Here is a 24,990-nt window from a genome sequence, read left to right on the forward strand (position 1 = left end):
GAGAGAGAAAACTTAAAAAGAAAATAAAAAACGCAGAGGGAGAGAGAGACAAGAGGGGAGAGGAAAATGGAGTGAGTCAGCGAGTATCTCCAACAACTCTACTGCTAAGGACGAGTCGACGACTTTTTTTTGCACACGCCACCTTCATCTTCCCTTCCCTTCCCTGCATTTCTGTACAGAGAATATATACAGTAAAATCAGTTGCGCAAGAGGAGTGGAGCTACGGAGTGAGTGAATTAGATTAGAGAGAGAAAAATGGGGTGTGGGAACACGTTCTTCACACTACTCGTAACCTTCTCGGTGGCTCTGATTACATACAACATAATCATCTCAGCCAATGCCCCTCTCAAGCAAGAGCTCCCGGGCCCATCACGATCTTCTTCTTCGTTGAGGATCTCTGTCGACCCCGTAATCAAGATGCCGGTAGACAGATCGGGAAGAGGCAGTGGGCCCAGGTCGAAGAAGAGGTTGTTCCACACGGCGGTCACGGCCTCGGACTCCGTCTACAATACTTGGCAGTGCAGGGTGATGTACTACTGGTTCAAGAAAATGAAGGACGGACCCAACTCCGACATGGGTGGGTTCACCAGGATCTTGCACTCCGGGAAACCTGACAAGCACATGGATGAGATCCCCACCTTTGTTGCCCAGCCTCTCCCTGCTGGATTGGACCAGGTTTGTTTTGCTTTTACAAGTGTCTTTCTCGGAGATATCTAGTTAATTGGGTTTTGTGTTGTGAGGGGTTTTAGTTTTGAGGTAGATATTCATGGGTGCTTGGAAGGTTGTTGAATTTTGTTGGGAAATGCGAGTGGTCTTTACCCTGGAAAGCTAGAGGGCCCTATTTGGTTGCCGAAGAAAGTAGGAAATGGAAAGTTTCCATTCTTTAGGATTTAGAAATGCGACTGCGAGACATGGTTACAAAGAGCAGAAGTCTTTTAAATATTGGAAAATAATTGTAGATGCATAAAATTTACCTTTAAAACGACTGAATGAATGGGATTGCGGGTTGTTTTATTCTTAATCCAAAACATTAGAGGTACTTTTAGGCATGTTTACCAAAACTTGAGAACCACATCTTGTCCATAAGGGAGATTATAGAATTTGCTGCGTTGTTGTGTCTGACCTTTCAAGTTTTTTGGCCTATCAGTACCAAGTCATCTGTCCATCAGCCATTCTCTCACCGATTATTTGGTATACTAATGTATAGGAGTTCTCCATAGATGTGAATGAACTTGAAAATGAGGATTTACGACTTATTTTTTTCTTTTTCTTTCACCTCTATTCTTGTTGATTGCTACAAAAACTTACCTTCTGTTTGCTGCGTATCTCTTATCTCACAATCTCAGGGGTATATAGTCCTCAACAGACCATGGGCATTTGTGCAATGGCTTGAACAAGCAGACATCAAAGAAGAGTACGGGACTCATAACAACTTAGTTTTAGTATTTGATGAGTTGATATTTCCTTCTCTTTTCTGTTCTTTTTTCTTTTGAAGAAGATGTTACCTAATGTACACTATTTCATATGATTTATCTAGCTACATCCTGATGTCGGAGCCAGATCATATTATTGTCAAGCCCATCCCAAACTTATCAAAAGATGGGTTTGGAGCTGCATTTCCTTTCTTCTATATTGAACCTAAGAAGTATGAGTCGGTGCTGAGGAAGTATTTTCCTGAGGACAAAGGACCAATAACTAACATCGACCCAATAGGGAATTCTCCTGTCATAGTTGGGAAGGTATGTATTGTGAATTGGCTTAATGAAAGTAATGGTAGTCTATTATGGTTTCTTTGGTCTTTCTTGATTTTTATGAAACATTAATAGGAAGCTCTGAAGAAGATTGCTCCCACTTGGATGAATGTTTCCTTGGCAATGAAGAAGGATCCAGAAACAGATAAGGCTTTTGGTTGGGTGCTTGAAATGTAAGCTTTCTCTAACCAACTGGATATTTTGTTGGTCTTTAAGTACATCATTGATGTATCTTCCTTTAAATATAGGTTACTTATCAAAAAAAATCTTCCTTTAAATATAGGTATGCCTATGCTGTTGCATCTGCTTCGCATGGCGTTGGTAACATCTTGTACAAGGACTTCATGATTCAGGTATGATGAGATTATCATTCCTTTTATTGACCTTATAATGTAGAATATATTAATTATGGAAAGTTAATGGCTAATTCTAGGACCAGAACATTATAGGAAAGTTCATGTAGAGTACACTAATTTTACTAGGTGCACATACTCTGTTTATCTCAAAAGATTCACGAATCTACTAGTAGTTTACTGCAGTTTTCTATTTCAAAAACATTCACAATTATTCAAAAATGGCAACATTTTCTCCTTTGTTTCCTTTTTGACTTTCAATCCTTTTTCCCAAAATTAATCATCTTGAACTTTTCTGAGATAATTGCTGAATTTTCTATTTTATTCCAAATTCTGTTTGATTCCTGCTGCCTATATGGTTATCTAATCCTGAACCTTCGACTCTGGTGAGAATTAAAGTAATTATTCTTTATTTTAGTGTACTTCAATCTTGTGGATACAAGCTTTGGCGTGGCATCTTCTGCCATTTCTTAATGTTGGGCATCTGGCTTTGTAATAGTAAAATATAGGGTAATTAAAGATCCAATAGAAAAAAGATTGCTATACTAATATTTTCTTTATATTTATTCTGCCACTGTTTAAGTTACTATCAGTTCCCTGTTTTCTGACGTATATCAGCCCCCATGGGATACGGAAATTGGCACGAAGCTCATAATTCATTACACTTATGGATGTGATTATAATATGAAGGTAGTTTTTTTGTTTTTCTTCTCTTTTTTTTTTTTTTTTTTTTTTTTTGAGTTATGTTTCTTTAGTGAGAGGAATACTTCAGGACTTCTTCTCTGGTTTTTTTTTAGGCAGAGAAAAGTGTTTTTCAGCTTTGGATTTATTGCCAATTAACCTGTTTCCACCTTGTGAGAAAAGAGCAGATAAATCTGTTTTACTTGTGTATTATTTGGCTTATGTTGTCTGCTTTGCATGCTCTGATATTCAGGGGGAATTAACCTATGGAAAGATAGGGGAATGGAGGTTTGACAAAAGATCTTATGATAATGTCGTACCACCAAGAAACCTTCCACTGCCTCCAGCTGGTGTTCCAGAAAGTGTGGTATGTTTTATCTCACCATTCAATTCCCAGGGTTATTTTATTTATTCATCTTCCTTAGAAAACACTTCTGCCTAGAGTTTTGGACATAGAACTTATAGTTACAAAGCTGCCTGCTTCATTTGGTTTGACCGATATTTGAGTACAAGGGGCATTTTTCCGGGAGCACATTTATATAAAATGTAGTGCTCAACTTAAAATTTATCCAGACATACGCTACCCCTTTACCGACTGAGCTACACCCTGGGGCAATAATTAAACCACATTAACAGAGAAGCTATTGTTATAATCACAATTTATCATAGTAATGTGTCACCCCTTTTTTACTTTTTCTCTTATGTGGCCAGAAAGGTCTAAACACAACGACCAAGTTGATTATCTTAATATCATATTATATGGAGAAATGATTCATCACTTAGGTTTCTCTTTTTTCTTTTTTCTTTTTTTCTTTTTTTTCCTATTTAATATGGGAAATAGTTACAAGGGATCAAAGAACCAGGAGAGGGTGAGCTCTCCAACAACAAACTCAAACAAAAGAGACAATGCTGAAAAAAAAAAAAAAAAAAAAAAAAAAAATGGGTCCATTTATGATCCCAAAGGGACCATAAACAACCCAGTCCTTCGCTACTAAGGTTTCGCATTTACATTGTAAATCATCTAACAATTTGCTTTAGTTCAAATGGTGCCTTCTCCCTTTGTAGTAAGGAGGAGGGCAAGGTAATGGGTTCAGGTCCCATCGGGCGTAACTTACCAAAAAAACAAAAAAAATACTTGACTCGGGGGCATAAAGGTTGTTGTCCCTTTTTATTTTTGGACATAGTCATAGTAATGATATTATAACAAAGTTAGGTACTTCCGAGATGCTATTTTGTTGGTCTCATTCACTCCTTCAATTTACTTTTGGGAGGGATCAATGGTAGTAGTCCATCTCTCACATACATCCCCCAAAAAACATGACGGTGGTAGGAGAAATTCAAGTAATGATATTGTTTTATGAGGTTTCCGCATTTCCTTGAAGTTTTTGTTTTGGCCATTGATCTCCATGAGCAAGTTTATGCATTGCAGGTTACCCTGGTGAAAATGGTGAATGAAGCTACAGGAAACATTCCGAATTGGGGGTCGTAGAGGAGGAGGTTTCCCAGGTTTCGCAATGTTTCTATAGACATGGGCTGTCTTTTGGTTGAGGAAGGTATGGGTGCTTGGTATTCGTAGAGATGCCATCATATGTGAAAACGCTTGTGGACTTGTATGTCTCTTTCCTAAAATTGGATCGCAATCACGTTCCCCTAATATGGTTGGGAAGTCCAAAAATTTGCTGATGTACAATGTTACGTATAGATCAATGCAGTTGTACCAAAGTCTTGTAGTTGTATCTTGTATTTGTATCACTGATAATGCGAATAAGTTAAAGAGTTCACTTTTGAAGAATGGATGAGCTAAATGTGGAATAAATTAGTGACGTTCACTTGTGCCTTACAACGATTATATGTAGATTTTATTTTTAAATTCTTGCCCATTATTTTAGATCATTTTATTGCATGATCAGCTGTTAAATCTTTTTTCTTTTTTTCTTTTTTTCTTTTTTTCCATAAAAAGTGCATTTGAAATTTGTTTTTCATAAGAAGGGCTTCACCACCATTTACATTTGATATTTGGTATTCGGGATAACTTCACTTATCTTTCTTGATGTTTAAGCACTTTTGTTATCATACTCTTTTAAGTTTAGAAAGTTGTAATGTTGGATTGTCATGTTTCAAAACTTCGAAATGTGATCCTTACCGTTAGAATTTAGGCATAAACAGTGGAATGTCCCATATACTCTTGTAAAACCAATAAAAATACAAATCTAACATTCATTAAAAAATTAAAAAAATTAAAAACCAGACCCACGGCCTAACTCAACCTTTTTTTTTCTTTTTCCTTTTTTTTTTTCAACAAAGAAAGAATTTGCAAATTTTTGAAATCCTCCATTAAAATTTAACAAAAAATCTTAGTAGTGCAATAACATTGCAAAATTTTGAAACTTTAAAAATAGACATTTCAACTTTTAAAACTGTTAAGGACATAATTATTACTTACCAAAAAAAAAAAAAAAAAAAAACTGTAAAAAGGACAAAAATTGCAAAAATGCCTAAATATCATTGATAAGTAAAGTTAACCTTTATATTTCATGCAAAATAATTTCATACCGGCTAATGTCACTATTTATTAAAGCCCTTAAAAGCAAATGCAATGATGAGAACTCCTGATTTGCATGCGACAAATGGACATCTTCACCATTTTCTATTCAACAAAATTATCAAGGATGAATGCTAATTTCTCTGCCATATATATAATGATGTGTATAGAATCATTTAGAAATCTCCTTCGTGTCATATAATAATCAATAATGTGACATCCTATACATCAACTTTAAAAAGATATTATCCATTTCAAATAAAGTGAAAAAGGATCCTATTCCGTAGTACATTCCCTTTCCTGTCCCCCATTGCTATAATTTATGGAAATATTTTGACAGAAGAACCAAATTAATGCAAGATACAGTTGAAGGGTAACCGACAGTAGGGGCAGCAGATACCTAGTACTAGTAGGTCGCACACACATTCCAACTACACTTTTATGATCTCATCAAGGGTGAAGACAAAAATTTGGCGGGTCAAAATGACCCAGCACAGAAACGGAGATGCATTTCCTGAACACGTACTTTCTGCATTTTTGCCATTTTCTTTGTGATTCTCTAAATGACTTCCTCATGGCGACAAAAACAATGTGAACAAGGAATTCAAAGTAGCCAGTTAAAACAACAGCATTGGTAGGTATCAGGTATGGGCTTTTTTTTGTATATCCTTCTGTGAAGTATTTATTTAAGCACATACATTTTCTTAATGTGAATAAAGGAACTTAATACAAATGATAGAGATATAATGAGCATTGGCATTCTGTGAATTGCATTGAAAATGACTGCACGAACACACATGAACACCAAAGAGAAAAGCAAATTGACTAGGACATCTACCATCAGATTCCCTGAAGATCGGATAGCTTCCACTTGTAATTGCGTATATTTACTGGCCACAATCAAATTTCAGGACTACAACCTAATCCTATTTCATGCCAGCAGAGGCCAAAAGTTGACAACCCATGTGAATGGTTTTTCAAAAAATGACATTTCTTTTTACAAGGAATTGGATTTTATAGAATCTCAGTTCAAATAGCGCCTGCAATTTTTTGAATTGCAAAAACATGGAATCTTCTTACCTTCATCCTCATGGTTAAAATGGTAGTCATAAGTGATCTCTTCACCAGGAAATATATCTCTTTCTGCAAAAAAGACAACCTGCAAACGAGAAAACATTAAGAATCCAGAGTGATTTGTTTAAATGGATAAATTTAGAAATATATCTCTTTCTGTGGGACTTCAATTATGAAGTGTAAATTTGTTTAACTGGATAAATTTGGCCATAATCAAATTAATTGGAGGGGGGCAACTATTTTTTAGAATGCAATTGGTGCTATCCAAGGATACAAGATTTTAGTGACCTCCAATTAATATGAGCAGGTAATGGAGCTCGAAACAAGTCCAACACAATAAAAAGAATGTCAAAAGTAGTGTTGTCTTTCCCGCATGGTTTAGAGTCCTGTTAACCATGGTGTCAAACTATACCTGTGAACTAGTATAAGGCGACTAAAAAAACCCTGTCACTCTTCCTTCCACACCATAGCTACAGAAAATGAACTATAGTAGCCATGGAGAAAATAATGAAGGTTAACACTGAAATCCAACTTACCTTCTTTTCGGTCCTCACAGAAATCACTTTGGCGACACAATTGGGCTGCTCACAAAAATTCAAAATCAAGTAAGAAGAATGAGCAGAAGAACAGAATGGTTAGGAAACACCCCAAAAATAACTTCTTTGCACAAGTTCATGAAAGCCAGTTTATCAAAGAAAAACCTTTTTCTATCAAAAATATTTCAGGAAAGGCAGAAAACCTTGACATACAATCATCTGACTAAACTTACCAAAAAAAAAAAAAAAAACATATGACTATATAGATCCAAATTCTATAATCCTTCTTATTCTTTATATTGAAACACAATTGCTTTGGGTCAAAATTTACTAATTTTTTGAGATTTCTTGATAGTAGTACCTAACAAGTGGGTTTCTTCATTCAGTTATCTTATTTTGCTACTGTTGACCGCCTAACAAGCAGCTGGAACCCAATACGACCAGCCAAGACTAGTCTATGACTAATTCAACAAAAGTAAAAATTTAAAAATCCATGTCAGATATATGATAGAAATTTTAACATGTCCTAAAGCAATTTCACCTTGAACTGTAGAAGTGAGACCATTACCAGGCATGAATGATTCACGAAACGAGCAATCCCGCCTTTGCGGGTAGCATCAATGATGTGCTCTTTATCTATCCTGAAGAAGTAGCAAGCACTTTTGTACTGAAGTTTTCTCCCGGACTGATATTCATTTTCCCTTTTATCAGCCACGCGTAGACCCACGATCTCACCAACGTACTCAACAACCTATAGACACATGAAAATATATCATAGTTCCATCCATGCAAATTTGTGGTTCTACATCCTAAGGGACAAAAAGATCAAACCATTTCACCACGGGAAATGAACCGAGATGTGTAGAGACCAAGCGCATGTATGCCAGACTTGTACACGACCAAGTGTTTCCAACCTTTCGCTTGTTTGTAACGAGCATATTCCTTCTGCGCCAAAATAGGAAAAGCTATAGTGAGATAGCCACATGGGTAAAACATAATATAATCATCTGCCAAAACTCTGCGACTCAAAAAGCTTAAATTTCAATTAGCAAATTGCAATAAAAATAGAAAGAGACAATATGAAAGGGAATATATACACAACTAGACAAAACTAATTCTATATACCAACATAATGGAGTAGTACTTAAGTAACTTGAATGTACCCGACAATCATACTCAATATCTGATATTGTCAGCTTTGGGAGCCCTGGTGTGCATGGCTTCTGCCCATTAATGTGAATCCAAGCATTTAACTGCTCCTGAGGAACAAGGCACCCGCCCTTGCCTTTTGACTTACCATAAAGATCACATTGGTGGTCATCCTGCTTGCGACCCTTGTAACCCTACAACAGGATGAAAAAACAAAATTGAAAATATAAGCCTTAGTCCTCTGAGAGAAGATTGCATACCCCCAACCCCAACAACCATCTAAAAGAAAGCCCCAATGAATTGACACAATACCTCTGTCCTAGCACAGGTTAACTCCTTTTCTCCCTGACAACCTATCTCACTGTTAATGGGATCACAGTAAGACTCAGAAGTGGCATATGTGGCATGAACAACACATCTTCCATAAAAACCAACATTTTCATTAGCAACACCTTCAATCTCACTTTGTAACAGACCCTGCATAATATGCATAAAAAGTGAATGGGGAAAAAGTGGAGAACCAGTGACAATCATTTTTCTTGATAAATGGGAAATTATTTTTTTTTTTGGGAGAATGGGAAATAAATTATTCTGCATAAACTTGACATTAACTAAAAAGTGAAAGAAGTTCAGAAAAAGCACCAGGAAACATACTAACAAAATAAAAGAGTAAAACATGTAAGCGAAATTCACAAAAATGGCAGGTCAAGACATGCTAATAGATGCCATATTGAATAGGCAAGCTACCTCATTCCTCAGAAAGCACACTATAAATCAGTCACTTGTAGCATGTCAGGAAAAAGCTTTTCCAGGTTATCACAGCTAAATTATTCAATTAATATACATCTATTCAGAATGCATGACTATATAACTGATGAAACCATTAAGCCACTTCTAATACAAATATCCCACAAAAAATAGAGACAAGTCAACTCAGCAAAGTCCTATGCCACCTATGGGAAAATGTCGAGAAGATGTGGAAGGAACCATTGGATTAAAAGCATTACGTACATGTCCACCTAATATATGAAATTAAGAAACCCCATACGCAACATGAATGTGAAGTTTAAACTATTAAAGAAGAGTACAAACCTTTTGATGAGCACACCATGGATGAAATTGAATATGACAACCCACAACCCTGCACTCTATGCATGAACCACCTGGCCGATTGCACATAGAGCAAACCTGGAAAAACAAATAATAACATATAGAGCACCACTAAAACATTCTGACCACGTAACAAGGAAAAAGTTGTTGAAAAATAAATTGAAGTGACAGAAACATAAATGTGTATTGCATTGAGTTAGAACTCTTTATTTCTAATTATTTTATAAAGACTCTTAAGTACAACTAAAATAATTTATCTCAACAACATAGTCAAGTATAAATACAGTCAAGATGCTGGGTTTTACATACGAAATTTACCATTTCTGTATCATGAGATACAGAAAATGCACATGATTAGAGCTTAAAGCAATTTCCACATGTGCATGAAAATTCACCGACCATAAAAATAAAGTTATCTTGACAACTATTTCGAAATCCATGTTAGCCTCTTAAATATGGACTAGCATAAGCTACCATACTCTTTCCAAAAAGTGTTCTTAAGCTTAATTGCTCACCACATTAGCTCTGGGATGTGAAGCACCGGACACATCAAAAGCAGTCATGGTGTCAACATTTGGGCACCGTGTTCTAGGAGTCCAAAGCCCACAAACCATATGAACCCACTGCTTAACTGTTGAATCAAGCACTCCTGCTGTAATGCTATTATGTGCTTTTAAATTACCAACACAACAAAGGGAGTCCTTCCTAAAATCCAACTGTTTTTCCACATCCATTTTCCTCACTGCTATAGCTGACGACTTGATATTTACAGGTTGTACAAGACGAAATGAATTCCCTTCAAGTACAGAGCCTGAGGAATGCAACACACTTGGTTCCTTGTGTAAAGATTCAGCAGAAGAAATCATCTTCTTGTGTCTGCAATCTGTTTCAACATTCCAAGCTTTCAAGATGCCTTTCACAACTGTGCGACTTCGCAGGGCCCGTGTCATGGCCCCACCACCATAACCACATAGTACACAAACCTGGGTGACAATAAATCAAAACAACAAAGGCATTAGAGAACCACAAAATACATACATGGAAGAGCAAAGCAAATTCACATAGCAGTTAGGTTGCCCATCTTTAGTTGGTGTCAACAATATGCAAACTACATACAAAAGCAAACAGTTTACTGATTTCCGTATTATTCATGACCAAACTATCCAAGAGATCCTTACCCTCAGGTCACTAGATTGTTGAGTAATTCAGTAGCCAAGTTCTCATAATTGACTAACATAGCAAGAGAAAGTGGAAAGAAGTCTGGGAAACATAGACAAACAACAGGGTTACGATTCTTTGAGGCTCCTATAGAACAGTTTGCGCATGAAAAAAATTATTGAGATTACAAAGCCCAGTCTTATCTCCACTGAGCATCAGTAACCTATGCGTGGATTCTTACCACATTTGGATGGGTGATAATCAGCCAGCAAGGGGATAGCGGTTCGAGTAACCATCATAGAAGGTGGCAGTTGTGGGTTTGTAGAACATGCATATAGATATTAAGATTAAATTCAAGTATTCAACTTATAAGTGCATGACACAGGAATTGATCATTGGATTTCCAATTCAACAACAATCCTATAAAAGAAAATACGTGGATTTTGGATTCCATTTTTGGAATGATTTTTGAAAAAAATAACGCTACGGAATAAAATTCTACAATAATCCCATAAATTAAAAATAAAAAATAAATAAATAAATAAAAAAGAAACATGGATTTTGGATACACTTTTGGAAGGAGTTTTAAAAGAAATACTGCTACTGAATACAACTTAAATATAATCACTGAGACTAAAATTTCCATTATGAAGGATATACGCTGGATGCACAGTTGTGTGTGGCCACAATGTGGCAGTGTCTACCATATAGGTCAACAGTTGACCACTCTGTTGCAGCATTAATCATGGCAGGAAAGAACCTCAGATAGCAAATAATACTTGCATACATATTAATAAGCAAGAGCGAGTAAGTGCGTGTGGTGTGTTGGTGCGTGTGTGTGTGTGTGTGAGAGAGAGAGAGAGAGAGAGAGAGAGCACAAAAAAAAAGCTACTAGTGAAGGGGGTTGACAAGTTGAGTTAGATAACAAATTGTAGTGTCAATATTCATGTTTCTTACAATATCTTTTGAATTTGTCCTGCATGGTCTGCAATACCAATGGCCTTTGGGTATTTTGGAAACACCATAGCAAGCCTGATGCACCTGCTTAACATGCATGACGCATCAATAATAACTGAACCATTGCTAGAAGGACCAAGAAGAAACTCAAATTGACATGTTCTGAATGGATACATACTCGAATTAAACATCGACCACACTCCAATAAACAATTAATATCATCTTGGTTTGACCTTCCACAAACACAGCAGAATGCATCTGAGTTTGAAATGGACAGGCACCCATGCTCTTGAATAGATCTGTACCAGAATCCATTAAGACCAAACCAATATCCATCAAATAATAACTATACCATGCCAGATCTATAAATGCAGCTCATATAAGTAAACTATCCCAAATTATAAACTGCATCCAAAATCACAATCTATGTTAGCTTCTAATTTCTGATACATTACGAGTACATATAACACAATTTTGTTCAAATAAAGGTCAATTTCCTGCTTACTTGTTAGAACAAACTTTGCGTAAATCATGGTTGCTATCTTCAGCATTCTTCAAAATTTTCCGCACCTTCATTTCTGGTATGCAATCTGGAATCTTCGTAAGGGGAATACTGTTGGAACAAGATTTCTTTCCTGATGATGAACAAATATCAATGCTGTAAACAGATAAAGCCCATAGCAAGAGGCCCAGAAAATAGAAGATCAATATAAAAAGATTGATATGGCAATGGGAATATACTTGTCAAAAAAAAAAATGGCATGCGCATATATAACTTGACAAGGAAGCCGTTTTTTAGCTAGTAAAAAGAGCAATTGTTCATCAACCAACTAGTGATACAGCTTGGCCAACCCTCTTAGAAGTGTTAGCATCAGTAACAGGAAGTGCAGCGGTAGTAAGGCATATTCACCATAAGGCATTAACAGCAGCTTCCATAAATCTCATTCCCTTCCCTACATGTAGGGAAAGCTCATAAAAAATCACCCAAAACACTCCCTTTGTGTTCCCTAAACCAAGGGGACACCAACGGAAGCAAAAGTGCTACCCTAAATCTAGAGTAGCACTTTTGTTTCCCTTAATATTATTTTAATATGAAAGGATTTCTCTTTCCTCCCTATCCATAGTATTTAATTTAAAGAATTTAAATGGTATAGGGAAAGGATAAGGGAAGCAATTGTAGAGTTTATTTGAAAATGAAAGCAAAAAGTAGTTTGGTTCCCCATATTTAAGGAAAATTTAAGAGAAGTTGTTGCTAGTGCTGTAATGGGTGAAGGCAATGCACACTGCTAATATGTCAGGTAACTAAACAGTCACAGGTACACCACTTGATTTTTTTTTTTTTTATAAGTAATGTTTATATATCAAAAGCGCAGAGGGGCGCAACCCTAGTACACAGGGAGTATACAAGGGAAACGACTAGCTAGAAGAAGAGAAAAGAACAAAAAAATCAAGATAGTTAATAACTATAGGAGCGAGCCAAGCAGCTGTCCAAGTGTAAAGCGTATTGAAAAAGAAGGCCGTGAGTTCCTCCAATGATCTCTCTGAATCCTCAAAGCATCTTTCGTTCCTTTCTAACCAAAGGCACCACATAATGCATAGAGGGACCATTTTCCAGACAACAACACACCTAGAGCGACCTCCCGCCCACCAACAAGCAAACAAGCCCGCCACCTTGCTAGGTACGCCACTTGATTTTTAAAGTTGTCATGATCAATATCTAGAGTAATTAAAAAAAAGGGGACCTATTTTCAGGTCCCGAGATTTTCAACTCAAGAAAATTAGTGATAGGTTCTTTGGCTCTCTTAAAGTTCTGATTCAGGAAATCAAATCTAAATGTATGAAAATAATGATAGTTGAGAGGAATAAATCAGAAGGAATCAGGAGGGTGAAAAGAAATAAAAGACTTCCTTAATCCACTTTCCTTGCGGAGAGAAAAACGAAAGGGAGGGGTGAGGACTTCAAGTAATCCATCATTCCATAAGCACTATGTAAACACATACGATATTTGCTATCTACTTTAAAAGGTACATGTAGGAAAAGCAACTGTCAGTTTCATAACAACCAACCCAGGAGTCAATTAGGCAAAAATACTAGACTACAAACCGAATATTTCTATTATATCCGGCAGAACATGGTGATTGAGAAAAATACAATAAAAGAAAAAAGTAAACATATCTAGGTTTACCTTTAATTGTCAGCTCATAAATGCTGCGCTTGCGAATTTCCTTACACTTGAGCTTCAACTGAGCAGGAATATTGCCGTCTAGAATACTACGATCTTTCTCACTTTTATCATCTCTCTCTTTCTCCAAAACAGACAACTTTTTAGCAAATTGCTTATCACTGCACCATGCCTTGTATGTTTCTTCCATAGAAGAGTCACGATTCATTTTATCACAAATTGTAACATCACAACTTCCATTGTCTTCTTCATTCTTCAAACCAGTCAATTTAGCACAGGCTAAATCAATTAAAGTAGAGTTTGTCTTTTTCAAATCCCTCATTGAAGTCAGTCTAGGTTTGCAACTTTTGGGGAGAGTGCATCTGCTGGCAGTTTTAAGAATCCTGCTGAGAGGAACAATTTTTGCTGGCTTTGACACATCTTTTCCACAAGATATTTCACCATATTTCCCACATACTACAGGTCTTGCCTTCAAATAACACACATTAACTTGTGGACTAGAAGATGTCCTTATACAACCTACTGAATTGTCAGTTTTTTCAGCATCTTCATGAGTCGGTTCTTGTATCTGGAATTCCCTGAAGGCATCAGAAGCAAAATCTCTTCTCAACTTCTTTCTTCCTGAAACTTCAGGGTTTCTACCAAAGTCAGTATCATAATTTAGGTCTGTCTGATAATCACCTTCCCTCACTCCTCTTTTACGAGAAGATGTTTTGGCTGAAGACAATCTACTTTTAGAACTAAGTTGAATAAGACAAGCGCCAGAAGTATGGCATGTCCCCTGGCCATCTTTGGATGAGCAGGTGGGCAACTCAGCAGTGGAAACACATTTGGGATTTTCATTAGGTAGTAGAGAAGGTCCCGCAGAGACAAATGATGTGCTCAGCATCTTCAATTTTATTGCCTTCTTTCTCTTCCCTATTTTCAAGCCACTCTCAGTTTTTTGTGATGTATTACTTTTTCCACAAATGGCAAGCCCAGTATGGATTTGATGCCCACTATGGATTTGATTTCGGCTTTTCTTCCATGTCAAGGAATCTATGAGCTTAAGCTCGTCAAGAAGACTACGAGATTCATTATTTACAATATGGGAAGATCCTGCTTTTCTCAATTTAATATTACAAGAAGAGCCAAGGAACTCGGCACTTCTTTCACTTCCAAGTGCATCATCCGATGACCAGCATTTATCAATGCCTGATCCTTCATCAACTATATGGTTGCTTACATCTCCAGTATCCCCAGCATCAACCGTAGAAAAGTCTATATTGTTAACCTCACTGGATACCTGAGTAATAGCAGGGGCAGAACATCCCGAAGAAACATTTGAATTTTCTTGGTCTTTCAAGGAGTCGGCTATCTGCATTGCTCCATTGAAGTACTTAGTAGAAGCATCTACACGTTGACAGCCATCAAGCTCTCTTCGATCAAACACATTAGCCAATCGGGCTACAACTGTAGCATCACAAACCGCTTTCACCTTGGTTGGCACGTCTCTCCACTGAGAAGTATGACAGACAATGTTCTTATCATGTTTCCCATTCAACTTTCCACTTTCATCTAAGGCAATACTCGTATCCATTACCAGAAAAGGATCTTTAACAAATCTGGAAGTCAAGATCATTGAGGCTTCACCACTGCCAGTTCCCATCTGTTCCTTGAAAGCATTGAGAGAGCTTCCAACTTTTGGATCAACATTTCTTCCCAAGTAATTTGTACGGGCTTCACAGCTGCACTTGCCCGGATAGTATGTATATGGAACTCTCTGACAGCATATTTCATGCTCACTTGGTCTGCTTACACTGTTATCACTTCTGCCAAATCTGAAACATAAAATACCAGAACAAAACATTAGTGGCAACAGACCTCAGACAAACATATAACAGGGATAAAGTCAGTAGAAGAAATCACAAATAGGCAGCGAGTTCATAAGCTTAATAGAGCACAATTGATATGGATTAAAAGGCATACCATAGAGCCTCAACATTTCAGATATAATTGTTTGTCCATATAAAAACAGAATGAGAATTGCCTCAGGGAATATAGTCAGTCTGCTAATGTGAACCAATATATATATATATATAGCCAGGTAAAGGGTTAATCCTGCCAAGTGTTTACTTATTATTACTAGAGAATAACAAGGCCCCAGAAAAAAAGTTAGTCTGCCCCTCTCTTCCTGGGACATATACAATTCAGTAATGTACAAACAAATAAATATCTACTTAAATGTACACAAGTATCGCATGACAAAGTCTTGCCACCAGCAAGTCCTTGATCAATTCATAAAGATCGACTCCCTCACAGACAAATTTTAACACTTATATATGTACATTTAATATAAATACTTTGAATCAATTCATAGAGTCTGACATAAGAGAGCAAACCACTAATAAAATGATCGCAAATCTTGTTAGAAGACAAGCTGATCCAAAAGCCCAAGGACAATTATAAGGACAGTGCTTCCTTCCACTAATTCTTTTGACAATAAGAATAAAATATTTCCCAAATAAAAGAAACAAATATTGGAGAACGTTCTAATTGGCGTGCAATGGCCATGCCTACTGATCACTTGCCACATCTCATTTATGATAATTCAGTTCAAAACTGCTCATCATAGCCACTATTAGCATTTCATAAGTTTCATTTCTTTCACTGCAAATTATTAACCACTGCTCTTCCAATTCTTTTTTGACATCTGTCATTTCTGCATTGCCAGAAACCACAACAATATCATTAACTTATTCTCCACATATCAACTCAACTTAAATTCTAGACTTTGATTACTTGGGTTAGTTGTTTAAAATGAATTTTTGCCATTCAGCGACTATATTCTATCCTAATGCATTTATTAATTTTTTATTTTCTTCTCTTGACCAAAAATTGTGTGGCCCTCTAGTGACAAATACTAAATAAAGCATAAGGTTATCAATACCCGCACAAAAACAAAAACAAAAACAAACAAAAAAAACCCATAAACTCAAGGAAAAACAAGAGAAAGATGAAACAAACACCACCATACAAGAAAAGGGTAACAAGAATATCATGTTTTAAGAAGAATAGGGTGAAAAATGATAAAATTGAGACCTACAACTAGTGGATCAATGTCCAAGGGAATCCATGTAAAGCAAAGTAAAAAGATTTTGCGTTACATTTGACTCAATAATATTCCAAACTAACCTTAATGGGGGCTGCTCATTTTGAATAGGATCATCAGAAAGTTCAGACAGCAGACTAATTCCTTCCGGATGAAATGGAATTCCAGGTGTAAATGTTGAGATGTTGCAACAGTCGTACAGACCTAGATAAACAAAATATTAGTATGACTCTTTTATAACAAGAGGAATACTAGGATTCCTGCTTCACCGAACTTTTTACATTTACCAGGAAAAAAAAAATGCACTTGCCTGTCACAGAAGGCAATTTTTTAATAGCATCACTTCCCCTGAAAGTAGGAGCAGATTGGAGCAAATTCATGGTGGCTTCAGAAACTTCTTGTTTACCGGTAAAATCAGGTCCATGCCTTTGCTCTAGAGAAGTTGAAGGGTCAACAATAGAATGCTGTACATTAGAAGAGTTACCGTATTTACCTCGCTCTTGGTTTATTATAGAAGATAATGCATGTTGTTGCTTCGATAACTCCATTATTTGCCGCAATGCAAGCAATCTCAGATTCTCATCAAGCAAATAAGGACTTACACTAGTGCCCTCCTGTTTCAACAAAGCTCGAGTAGTATCCGGAGTAGACGTTGAAGTTACCAAAGGAAAGCCCATTGAGACTCCTTGCAATGGCAAATTTGATCTAAGAACATGATCACATTGTCCACTACTTCCAAGACAAGGATCCTTCTCAACATAGCTAAATAAGTTTCTGGCATCAGATGCATCTGATGGTACACTAGACAACTGATGTAAATGACGGCTCTTATCATTCACAGCTGACTCACTGCTTCCACCTAAAACTGAATAAGGCACCTGCTTATGATTTCCAAATCCTGTATCAGTTGCAACATAGGAAGCATCAGCAACGCATCCCACCCCCTTACCCTTGTCTGCAAGTCTAAGGGAATTCAACTCAGAAATATTCAATTGCCTCTCTAAACAATTACCACCATTCCAGCAGACAGTCAATGGATCACACTCAACACCATGAGATGAACGATGTAGTGTATTGTGCATCATATGCTCGCTGCCATTTACCATATTAACTTTAGCTTTAGAGTGTACATTGTCAGCTGGATTATTAAAGTCAGTAAGTGGCGAAACTACAGAACTCTTGGCCACATTGCTTTTGAAATTCTCTAGTCTAGCAGCATCTATAGCATGACTGATTCCAAATGCATGGTTCCCAAGGTTCAACTGGCTTGGTTCTCTTTCTATGCTCGAATTAAAGGGGTCAGCAGCACAGTGATGATATTGCTTATAATCCTCTTCCCTGTAGCTGGCTGCTGCAACAAAAATTCCATAAGTAACCATTATATGGTTGCTCAGTGAAAATGGAGAAAATTGGTGGAATAAGAAAATAACATATATTCCATGGACGATGAGCTAAGTAAAAATATTTTTCCAACAAACCATTATGAATCATCTGCCTTGGGAAGCATGACTTCGGTGGATTTCCAAGTTTGTCAAATAGCTGTGGTCCTATGACGGGTAGAATTGAGTTTCCTGAAGTCCGACTAGGCTGATATGGCTGCCCAAGTCTCAACTCAATGTTTGAAGAAGTAGCATCCCTGCCCACAATCACACTATCTTTTTCATTTTTTGTTTTGCTAACATCAGAATCTTTACTAGGGTCTTTTACATTCTGCAAAGTAGAGAAGGAGGTGGATGGATTTCCATTCTTCATGATACCATCAATGTAAGCAGAAATGGACTGACAACCATTGTCCACTCCTGTACCAACAAACTTTTGCGTTGTTGAGCACCTAGATATAGGGCACTCCATCATCTGGTTATCCACTGCAGCATGCAAATTTCTCCATGAAGTGCCAACAGAGCTCTTGAGAAGAAAGTTGTCAACATCCTGAAAATTCCTCTGTTTTTCATTTTGCAAAGCATCAATAAGCAACTTCTGGTCTGTATGAGGGTTCTTTGGAAAGTGAACATGGTCTAAAGGCTGTCTAGACCTTACTAGACCTCCAGTTGAACCAACCCGATGAGACGCGTCAGAGCTTTTGCACAAGTTGGGATTAGCCGCTCTAGATTTGACAAAGCCGGCAGTCACTGATAATCCTTCAGGCCAGTCCCACTCACTCTGATCTTCCGGAACCCTAATCTAAAGCATTATAAAAACATCACCATCCAGTGTTCTCGTTGCTTCAAACACATGCAAATAAGAATACAACACTCAATTCCAAAGATAAGGGAAAAACAAGCTGTTAAAATATATATCCGACTATTTATAGCAATAAATACTTCAGTCCAACTACATCATCCTAGTAAAAGGCCAGCTTGCATGTCCACCATCCAGTTCAAGCAAAGTTTAACTTCGATTATAGTTATCTATCCAACTAATAACACCAACCTATATTATAACGCTAGGCTTTCTTGTGAGAAGCTCAACATTTGCTTAGCCATCTTAATGAGAAAATAGGACATCAAACTCTTCCTCAACGGGCTTCTAGCTAGAGGCAACTCACAACTCTTTTTCTTTCCTTTTTGGAAACATGCCATCGTTCTTACCATCAGAAGCTATCACATCATATCAGCTATCACATCATATCAAGGCAAACTGCACCATCATTTACAAAATTCACACTTTAGGCAAACACATGGGAGTATGTAGGCAATGTTCAAGGTTTTGGACAGCCGGGTGCTAAGAAAATATTAGACAAAATGATATGTGCACATATTTCATGCTACCTGTTCAGCATGAAAAATTAAATCAGTAGCACTTGACGGATAAGAAATTAGATGCCAAGATACTAAAATGATTAAAGTTAATACCAACAATGAGCAAAGATGTTATCACTTTCTAGAATGCAGCAGATTTTAGTTGGACAAGCAAAAGCAGGAGTTTCTATTTTAAGATCATGCAGAAAACAGCAGCCAGAAAAAGAGAATATATGCCACAAGAAACAAACAGGAATTCAGGACAGCATTATTCATGTCCATATTTATCTAAAAATACACCCATGCATACTGTAATGCCTTAAACAAACTACATTACTGATTTTCACAAAGCAAATTTTTTTCACACCACAATCTACCTTGTGGTGGCATTAAATAGTTCATGCTTAGTCTCAGTAAACACCCCAGCACACTGGAAGCATTTAGAGTATAAGCACAAGCACACAACATATAATTTCATGGGACCATCCCAACCTTTATAAATCAAACGAAAGTATACAAAGGAAGTCCAAGGCCTTTTACACCAGATAACCACTTGGTCCCTTGATCATAAACCGCCATACCCAAGGCTTACAAGAATTGCACATAACATAGACTACACAATGGTTATATATAATTTTTTTAAAAGTAATAGCCAGTCTTATTAAAAACGTAGGGCACCCCTAAGTACACAGAGAGTATACAAAAAGATCACCTAACTACAAAAAGAAAAACGAGCAAGGAAATCATCATAACTAATCGACAACGGAGACAAATGTGCTACAGTCCAAAGATACAACGTATGAAAACAATAGGATAAGATGTCCTCCAATGACTTCTCTAAATCCTCAAAGCACATATTGTTCCTTTCCTGCCATAAACACCAAAAAAAACACGTAGGCACCATCTTCCAAACCACCGCACTCCTCCGCCTCCCAGAAGACCACCAACATGCTAGCAAATCAACTACCCATCTAGGCATCACCCAAGCCATCCCAAAGCGACTAAAGATGGCAAACCACAGAGCACAAGCAACCTCACAATGAAGAAGGAGATAATCCACCGTAGCCATAACACAATGGTTATATGGCATGAGAAATTGTTCACAATATGTAGATTAACTTTTATGCATATGCACAATCTAAGAATATTTACATGCATATATTTTTATGAATTTCACATCACATTAAAATTTACTAGCTTTGCAAGCAACCCTTAATTACGCCTTTGGTGGGCAGATTATCCTTTGGGGCAGTAGAAGCCTTAGTTAAGTTAGTTAAGGAGCTTGTTGGTTATCTTTGTGTTTTGGATTAGACCACTCTTGCTTTCAATTATGGTAGGGCTGCACTCGATTCTTGAGTCTGTTTGTATTTGAGTTTCTTTTGTTTGGACGTGTTGCGCCCAAGTTGACGCTGTTCTGGAGTTTGTTGCATCTGGAATCTCTTGTTTATTTGCAGTCGTTATGACTTTAGATATGTTATGCATTGGAAATTAACATAGATTTGTGGTCTTTCTTATTTGATGGTTTTCTAGCCGTTTGGAGAAACATTTAGATGCTCTGAACATCAAGAACTAAAATGTTTGTCAATGAATTCAGTTTGGATCATGTGAATATTGGGTTACGCTTTGTATTAACACGTCAGTCATGTATGCAAATCTAGATTACGGGTTTGGGTTGTGACACATACAACACACCCATGCTCACACACACACATTCAAGTCTTCCAACATGTACATCTTACCCACATGCGCACACTTGCCTGTACATGAAAAGAAGCAAAACTAGAGTGTTTTAACACATCTTACCCTAAATTTCTGAAAGTACAGCTTACGCCACTGAGCAATGGTCTCTCCACTGTCCATATGAACAACATCCCCAGGGTTAACATCACATAATCCTGAATGCTGCAAAGTCATAGCAATGAAACCTTTTAGTAAGCACGAAAACATACCAAATTGATGCAGACGTGCTTCCTGATAAGGAGATCAAAGCACAAGTTACCTCACAAAATTTAGAGACAGACATGTGGAAGCAATGGCACAAGCAAACAATACCAAGAAGTCCCGTATTGCTGAGAAGCAGATACCCAGCTTTTCAAATAAAAATAAATAATACGATATCAGGATGTAATAGCAAACATTGTGAATCACTTAACATATTACAGAAATCAACATGCACTCACTTGTATCCAAGCAAAACACTCGCGGGCATCCACTCATGAAAGTAGATGACTGCTTAGATATGGAAGAGTTTGCTTCTAAAGGCATTTTCTGTGAGCTTTGAACATTCATGCTGTTGGGCTTTACAGCGCTTGTACTATGCCATCCCCCACTCAAATAAGGACCCTTCACTTTCTCACTACCAGGAACTATGTGACTGATAACTGCCTTAGCCAAGTCCGATCCCTGAAGATCATGCAAAACAGAATTGCCACTACAATTGGAACTCAACACTGCCCTGGATGAAACAACTGGACAAAAATCTGCCCCATTTCGAGGATTTTGGTTGCCTAGATTTTCTGATAGTAGACCACTGGATGTCAGTGGAATATCACTTCCAAAGGCATTTGCAGTGACACTGGTACCATTAGAAGGAAGCTTACCACAGGAACCAGATGCTTTTGGATATGATAATTCCTGAAAATCACACTGCAATAGCGATGGTGGCCCCGAAAGGAGAGCCAGAAACGAATTCCCTAGATCTGCACAGCCAGACCTATGGATACTAAAATTCAAACTGTTGGAGCAAAAGGGATCTTCCATCCTTCCAAGCATCATTGATCTTAAATCTGATCCAACATGCGGATAAGAATGGAATCCTGTGTTCATCTGAATATATATTTTGTAAAACAGGAAACAAATTAATTAAAACTTTTCAATCATGATTACAAGTATGAAATTGTAAACAGAACATGTGTATCTGCACATTCTAAATCGCATAAAACTATATCATTAGAGGAAGACTAATCATAGCTTCCCAACTTTCACATTAAGGCATTCCCCATTTTGTCAAAACTATGGAAGGGAGTATCTTCCCTGGTTCCTTGATTCCATAAAATCACTTAAAATTAGCAACCTCACCAGAAATATTTACTAAAAATCATATAAGATTCAAAAGCTAAGATATTTCGTGCAGAAATCTGAAGGTTTTGTTGCTCAACAGTAGTACGTGCCTAATTTAAAAAATAAAAGGTATGGCCTTAAACAACATCCATGCACACACCGTTGCACAATGATATGGTTATACCACTGTCAATGCTCAAAATCGATGCCATTAGGCCAATTTCACACACACATATAAATGTTCTATATAATATATCTAGATTAGATGTCTCTCTGTGTGCGCGCTCGTAAGTAAAAATGCAAGAAACATCAAGACAGAAAACACACTGCAGATGATAAAAGCCGAATGCTACCCCACTCCTCTTAAAGCCATAGCCAATATCTAAAACTACAAGACACCCATTAATACCGAAATACCCAACTCTAAATGTTATTAACTATCAATCACTAACGTTACTCTCAAAACTATCATTTCCACCAGCACATTGTATCAAAAGCAACAAATGCGCAAACCATTACCTCTCCAATATCACATAAAGTACATGCAAGCGATTGTCAATGGCTTCAACACTAGACAAAAAGAAAGGCAAAACAGAACCGTAAAACTTACCTGATCCCGAGGCTCAAGCGGCGACGACGACGGAGCCATAGAAGGCGTCGACGATGAACCACATTTGATCTGCCACGAATTTTCCATCTCTCTGAGCTCTCAGAACCCTATCCTTCCTCCATGAAAGCCGCCAAAAACCTCAAAACAAACAGTCTCCGGGATCAATCACAGAAATGTCCTTCCACAGCTATGTATACAACAGGCAGAGGAGATCAGAGCGGAGTGTGAACTAGTAAAGAAACCCTAAATTTCCACAGAGAAAGAGCGAGAGAGTGAAAGAGTTGCAGAGAAGTCAGAGAGGGAGAGTGATGAGAGCATCTGATTGATGGTGTGGTATTTCGAGGCGGGGCTGAGCGGACACTGACATTGGAAAAACGCGGACCGTCGATTCGTTGATCTCGCGATGATGATCGACCCGGGGCCGTTGATCGTGAATACAGCTGGAGTGTGCAAGAGAAGAGAGACTGAAGAGAGTGTAGATTTGTTGGTGGTCAGGAACTGCAGCGTCACAAGGCGGGTAGGATAGGAGTGGAGAGGGGTCCAGACTAGAGCACCGAGTACAAGCCTGACACGTGTGAAGCAGTGGTTGGGTGGGTCAATAGTAATAGAGAAGCGGTGGGGGCCACCAAGAGGTCGTGTTTGGATAGTGCTAGCATATGCCTTAACGGAAGTACAATCATTTATCTCCCGTGTTTGGGGAAAAAGAATTCTTGTTCTGGATCGTGATTTTGTTTCCCCAATCTTAACTTACCAAAATCCCTTCTGTACTTTCCCAATCTACATCGTGTAACTGTTCCATTCACAAGATCAAATTTTCCTACCAAATCTCTTAGCCAAGTATTACCCGTTTTATAAATATGATAAATAACTTTGTAATAAGTTTATAATAAAAGTCATAATGCTCTAAGCAAGTGTCACATTCAATGGGGCTAAAAAAGTAAAGGTAGGGTACAAATGCTAATGGATGGAAGAATTAGAAGAGACAGATTAAGCACAATTATTTTCCCAATTGTGAATGAGAATCCAATTGTCAAAGATGTTGGAGAGAACAATTAAAAGAAAAGGTGGGGGGAAAGAGAAGCTCCATTAGCTAGAAAGGGGACCCAGGGGAGGGGGCAGTGTGCATCCAACCCATAGAGATAAAGGTGTCTGATACACTCCTCCTTTTTCACATGGGGGTACCACTTGGTCTTGGTTTCTTCACCAAAAAATGCCCTAAAAGAGGCTTTGGATGTAGTATCGAAAAAAGTATTTCCTTTTTCTTCTGATAGATGTTGTCTGTCTGACTGTCTGTGTGTCTTTTGAGATTGTGCTAATAGTTGTAATTTTAACCAAAACTGAAGTTCGTATCAAACCGAATCATTTGATTTATTCTTGCTACATGTGTTGCCCACTGGTGTGGGTTCTACAAACAATGAAATTATTGAATATCATTGTTAACTTAGCAAAAAGCAACTTGCGGAGGAGGAGGTGCTTTGTAGATAATTCTTACTCTTCACTCACATTATGTTTTGTATGCAGAGAATAACTATTTCATTAAAATAATTATTAGGAATTAAATAGAATAACCTTGTTGTTAGAATATATATGATAAAGATCTAATAATTAGAATATCCATTCTTATGGCCCACAATTTAAGGAATAGTCATTCCTCATGGGCCATGACAATGACAACTCTAATGCTATTTTATTTCATATTCTTTCATTTTCCATAAAAATTATTCATTTCTTGATGAAATAATCATTGTTTGTACCAAATGTATCCTTAGTATTTCCTTAACCAACGAAAACCCAACAAGTAATGTTATATATTACACCCGTGAGCTCCTCATCACCCCCATACTAGCCTACGTGACAAAGTCCTCCAATCAAAAAAATAATTTCCATATATCAAATACTATAGATAATCAAGACACAAGCTTTGAAAAGTGGAGGTAATGAAACACTACTCTAAATTTAAGAAAGACTGCTACATTGGGTTCATTTGATAAACCATTT

General features: G+C 37.3%; 2 protein-coding genes across 8 annotated transcripts; one reads left to right on the forward strand and one right to left on the reverse strand.

The window, feature by feature from the left end:
- Positions 1-65: 65 nt before the first annotated feature.
- Positions 66-4,614, forward strand: LOC132189090 (hydroxyproline O-arabinosyltransferase 1). Of its 2 annotated transcripts, XM_059603599.1 has the most exons (8): positions 69-675; positions 1,347-1,414; positions 1,538-1,739; positions 1,827-1,924; positions 2,035-2,104; positions 2,723-2,794; positions 3,039-3,152; positions 4,215-4,614. In XM_059603599.1, the coding sequence occupies exons 1-8, from the start codon at positions 256-258 to the stop codon at positions 4,272-4,274; spliced, it is 1,104 nt and encodes a 367-aa protein (XP_059459582.1). In that variant the 5' UTR covers positions 69-255; the 3' UTR covers positions 4,275-4,614. The 2 variants fall into 2 exon arrangements, with proteins under 2 accessions (XP_059459583.1, XP_059459582.1); XM_059603600.1 differs by lacking the exon at positions 4,215-4,614 and having other exon boundaries at positions 66-675; positions 2,688-2,794; positions 3,039-3,155.
- A 1,366-nt stretch (positions 4,615-5,980) lies between these two features.
- LOC132188988 (uncharacterized) lies at positions 5,981-23,460 on the reverse strand. 6 transcript variants are annotated; one of them, XM_059603445.1, is made up of 20 exons: positions 22,993-23,460; positions 21,923-22,148; positions 21,503-21,838; positions 21,322-21,410; positions 21,126-21,224; positions 18,063-18,765; positions 16,895-17,935; positions 16,668-16,788; positions 13,497-15,313; positions 11,817-11,946; positions 11,490-11,610; positions 11,312-11,395; positions 9,712-10,179; positions 9,179-9,274; positions 8,399-8,563; positions 8,101-8,280; positions 7,769-7,882; positions 7,479-7,688; positions 6,938-6,982; positions 5,981-6,486 (listed from the first exon to the last, which is right to left on the reverse strand). In XM_059603445.1, the coding sequence occupies exons 1-20, from the start codon at positions 23,077-23,079 to the stop codon at positions 6,352-6,354; spliced, it is 6,267 nt and encodes a 2,088-aa protein (XP_059459428.1). In that variant the 5' UTR covers positions 23,080-23,460; the 3' UTR covers positions 5,981-6,351. The 6 variants fall into 6 exon arrangements, 5 of the variants coding, with proteins under 5 accessions (XP_059459428.1, XP_059459429.1, XP_059459425.1 ...); XM_059603446.1 differs by having other exon boundaries at positions 16,895-17,482; positions 17,597-17,935; positions 21,503-22,148; XM_059603442.1 differs by having other exon boundaries at positions 16,895-17,932; positions 21,503-22,148.
- Positions 23,461-24,990: the final 1,530 nt, after the last annotated feature.

This window comes from Corylus avellana, chromosome ca8 (assembly GCF_901000735.1).
Source record: "Corylus avellana chromosome ca8, CavTom2PMs-1.0".
In the NCBI taxonomy this organism is placed as follows: domain Eukaryota; kingdom Viridiplantae; phylum Streptophyta; class Magnoliopsida; order Fagales; family Betulaceae; genus Corylus; species Corylus avellana.

Coding starts and splice junctions, on each gene's coding strand:
- LOC132188988 (XM_059603441.1), bottom strand. CDS start 23,079: ATGGAAAATTCGTGGCAGATCAAATGTGGTTCATCGTCGACGCCTTCT. Junction 21,411..21,502: donor AGTGTTTTGCTTGGATACAA/GTGAGTGCATGT, acceptor TTATTTGAAAAG/CTGGGTATCTGCTTCTCAGC. Junction 10,180..11,311: donor GGACAAATTCAAAAGATATT/GTAAGAAACATG, acceptor ATTGTCACCCAG/GTTTGTGTACTATGTGGTTA.
- LOC132189090 (XM_059603599.1), top strand. CDS start 256: ATGGGGTGTGGGAACACGTTCTTCACACTACTCGTAACCTTCTCGGTG. Junction 676..1,346: donor TCCCTGCTGGATTGGACCAG/GTTTGTTTTGCT, acceptor TCACAATCTCAG/GGGTATATAGTCCTCAACAG. Junction 2,795..3,038: donor GATGTGATTATAATATGAAG/GTAGTTTTTTTG, acceptor TCTGATATTCAG/GGGGAATTAACCTATGGAAA.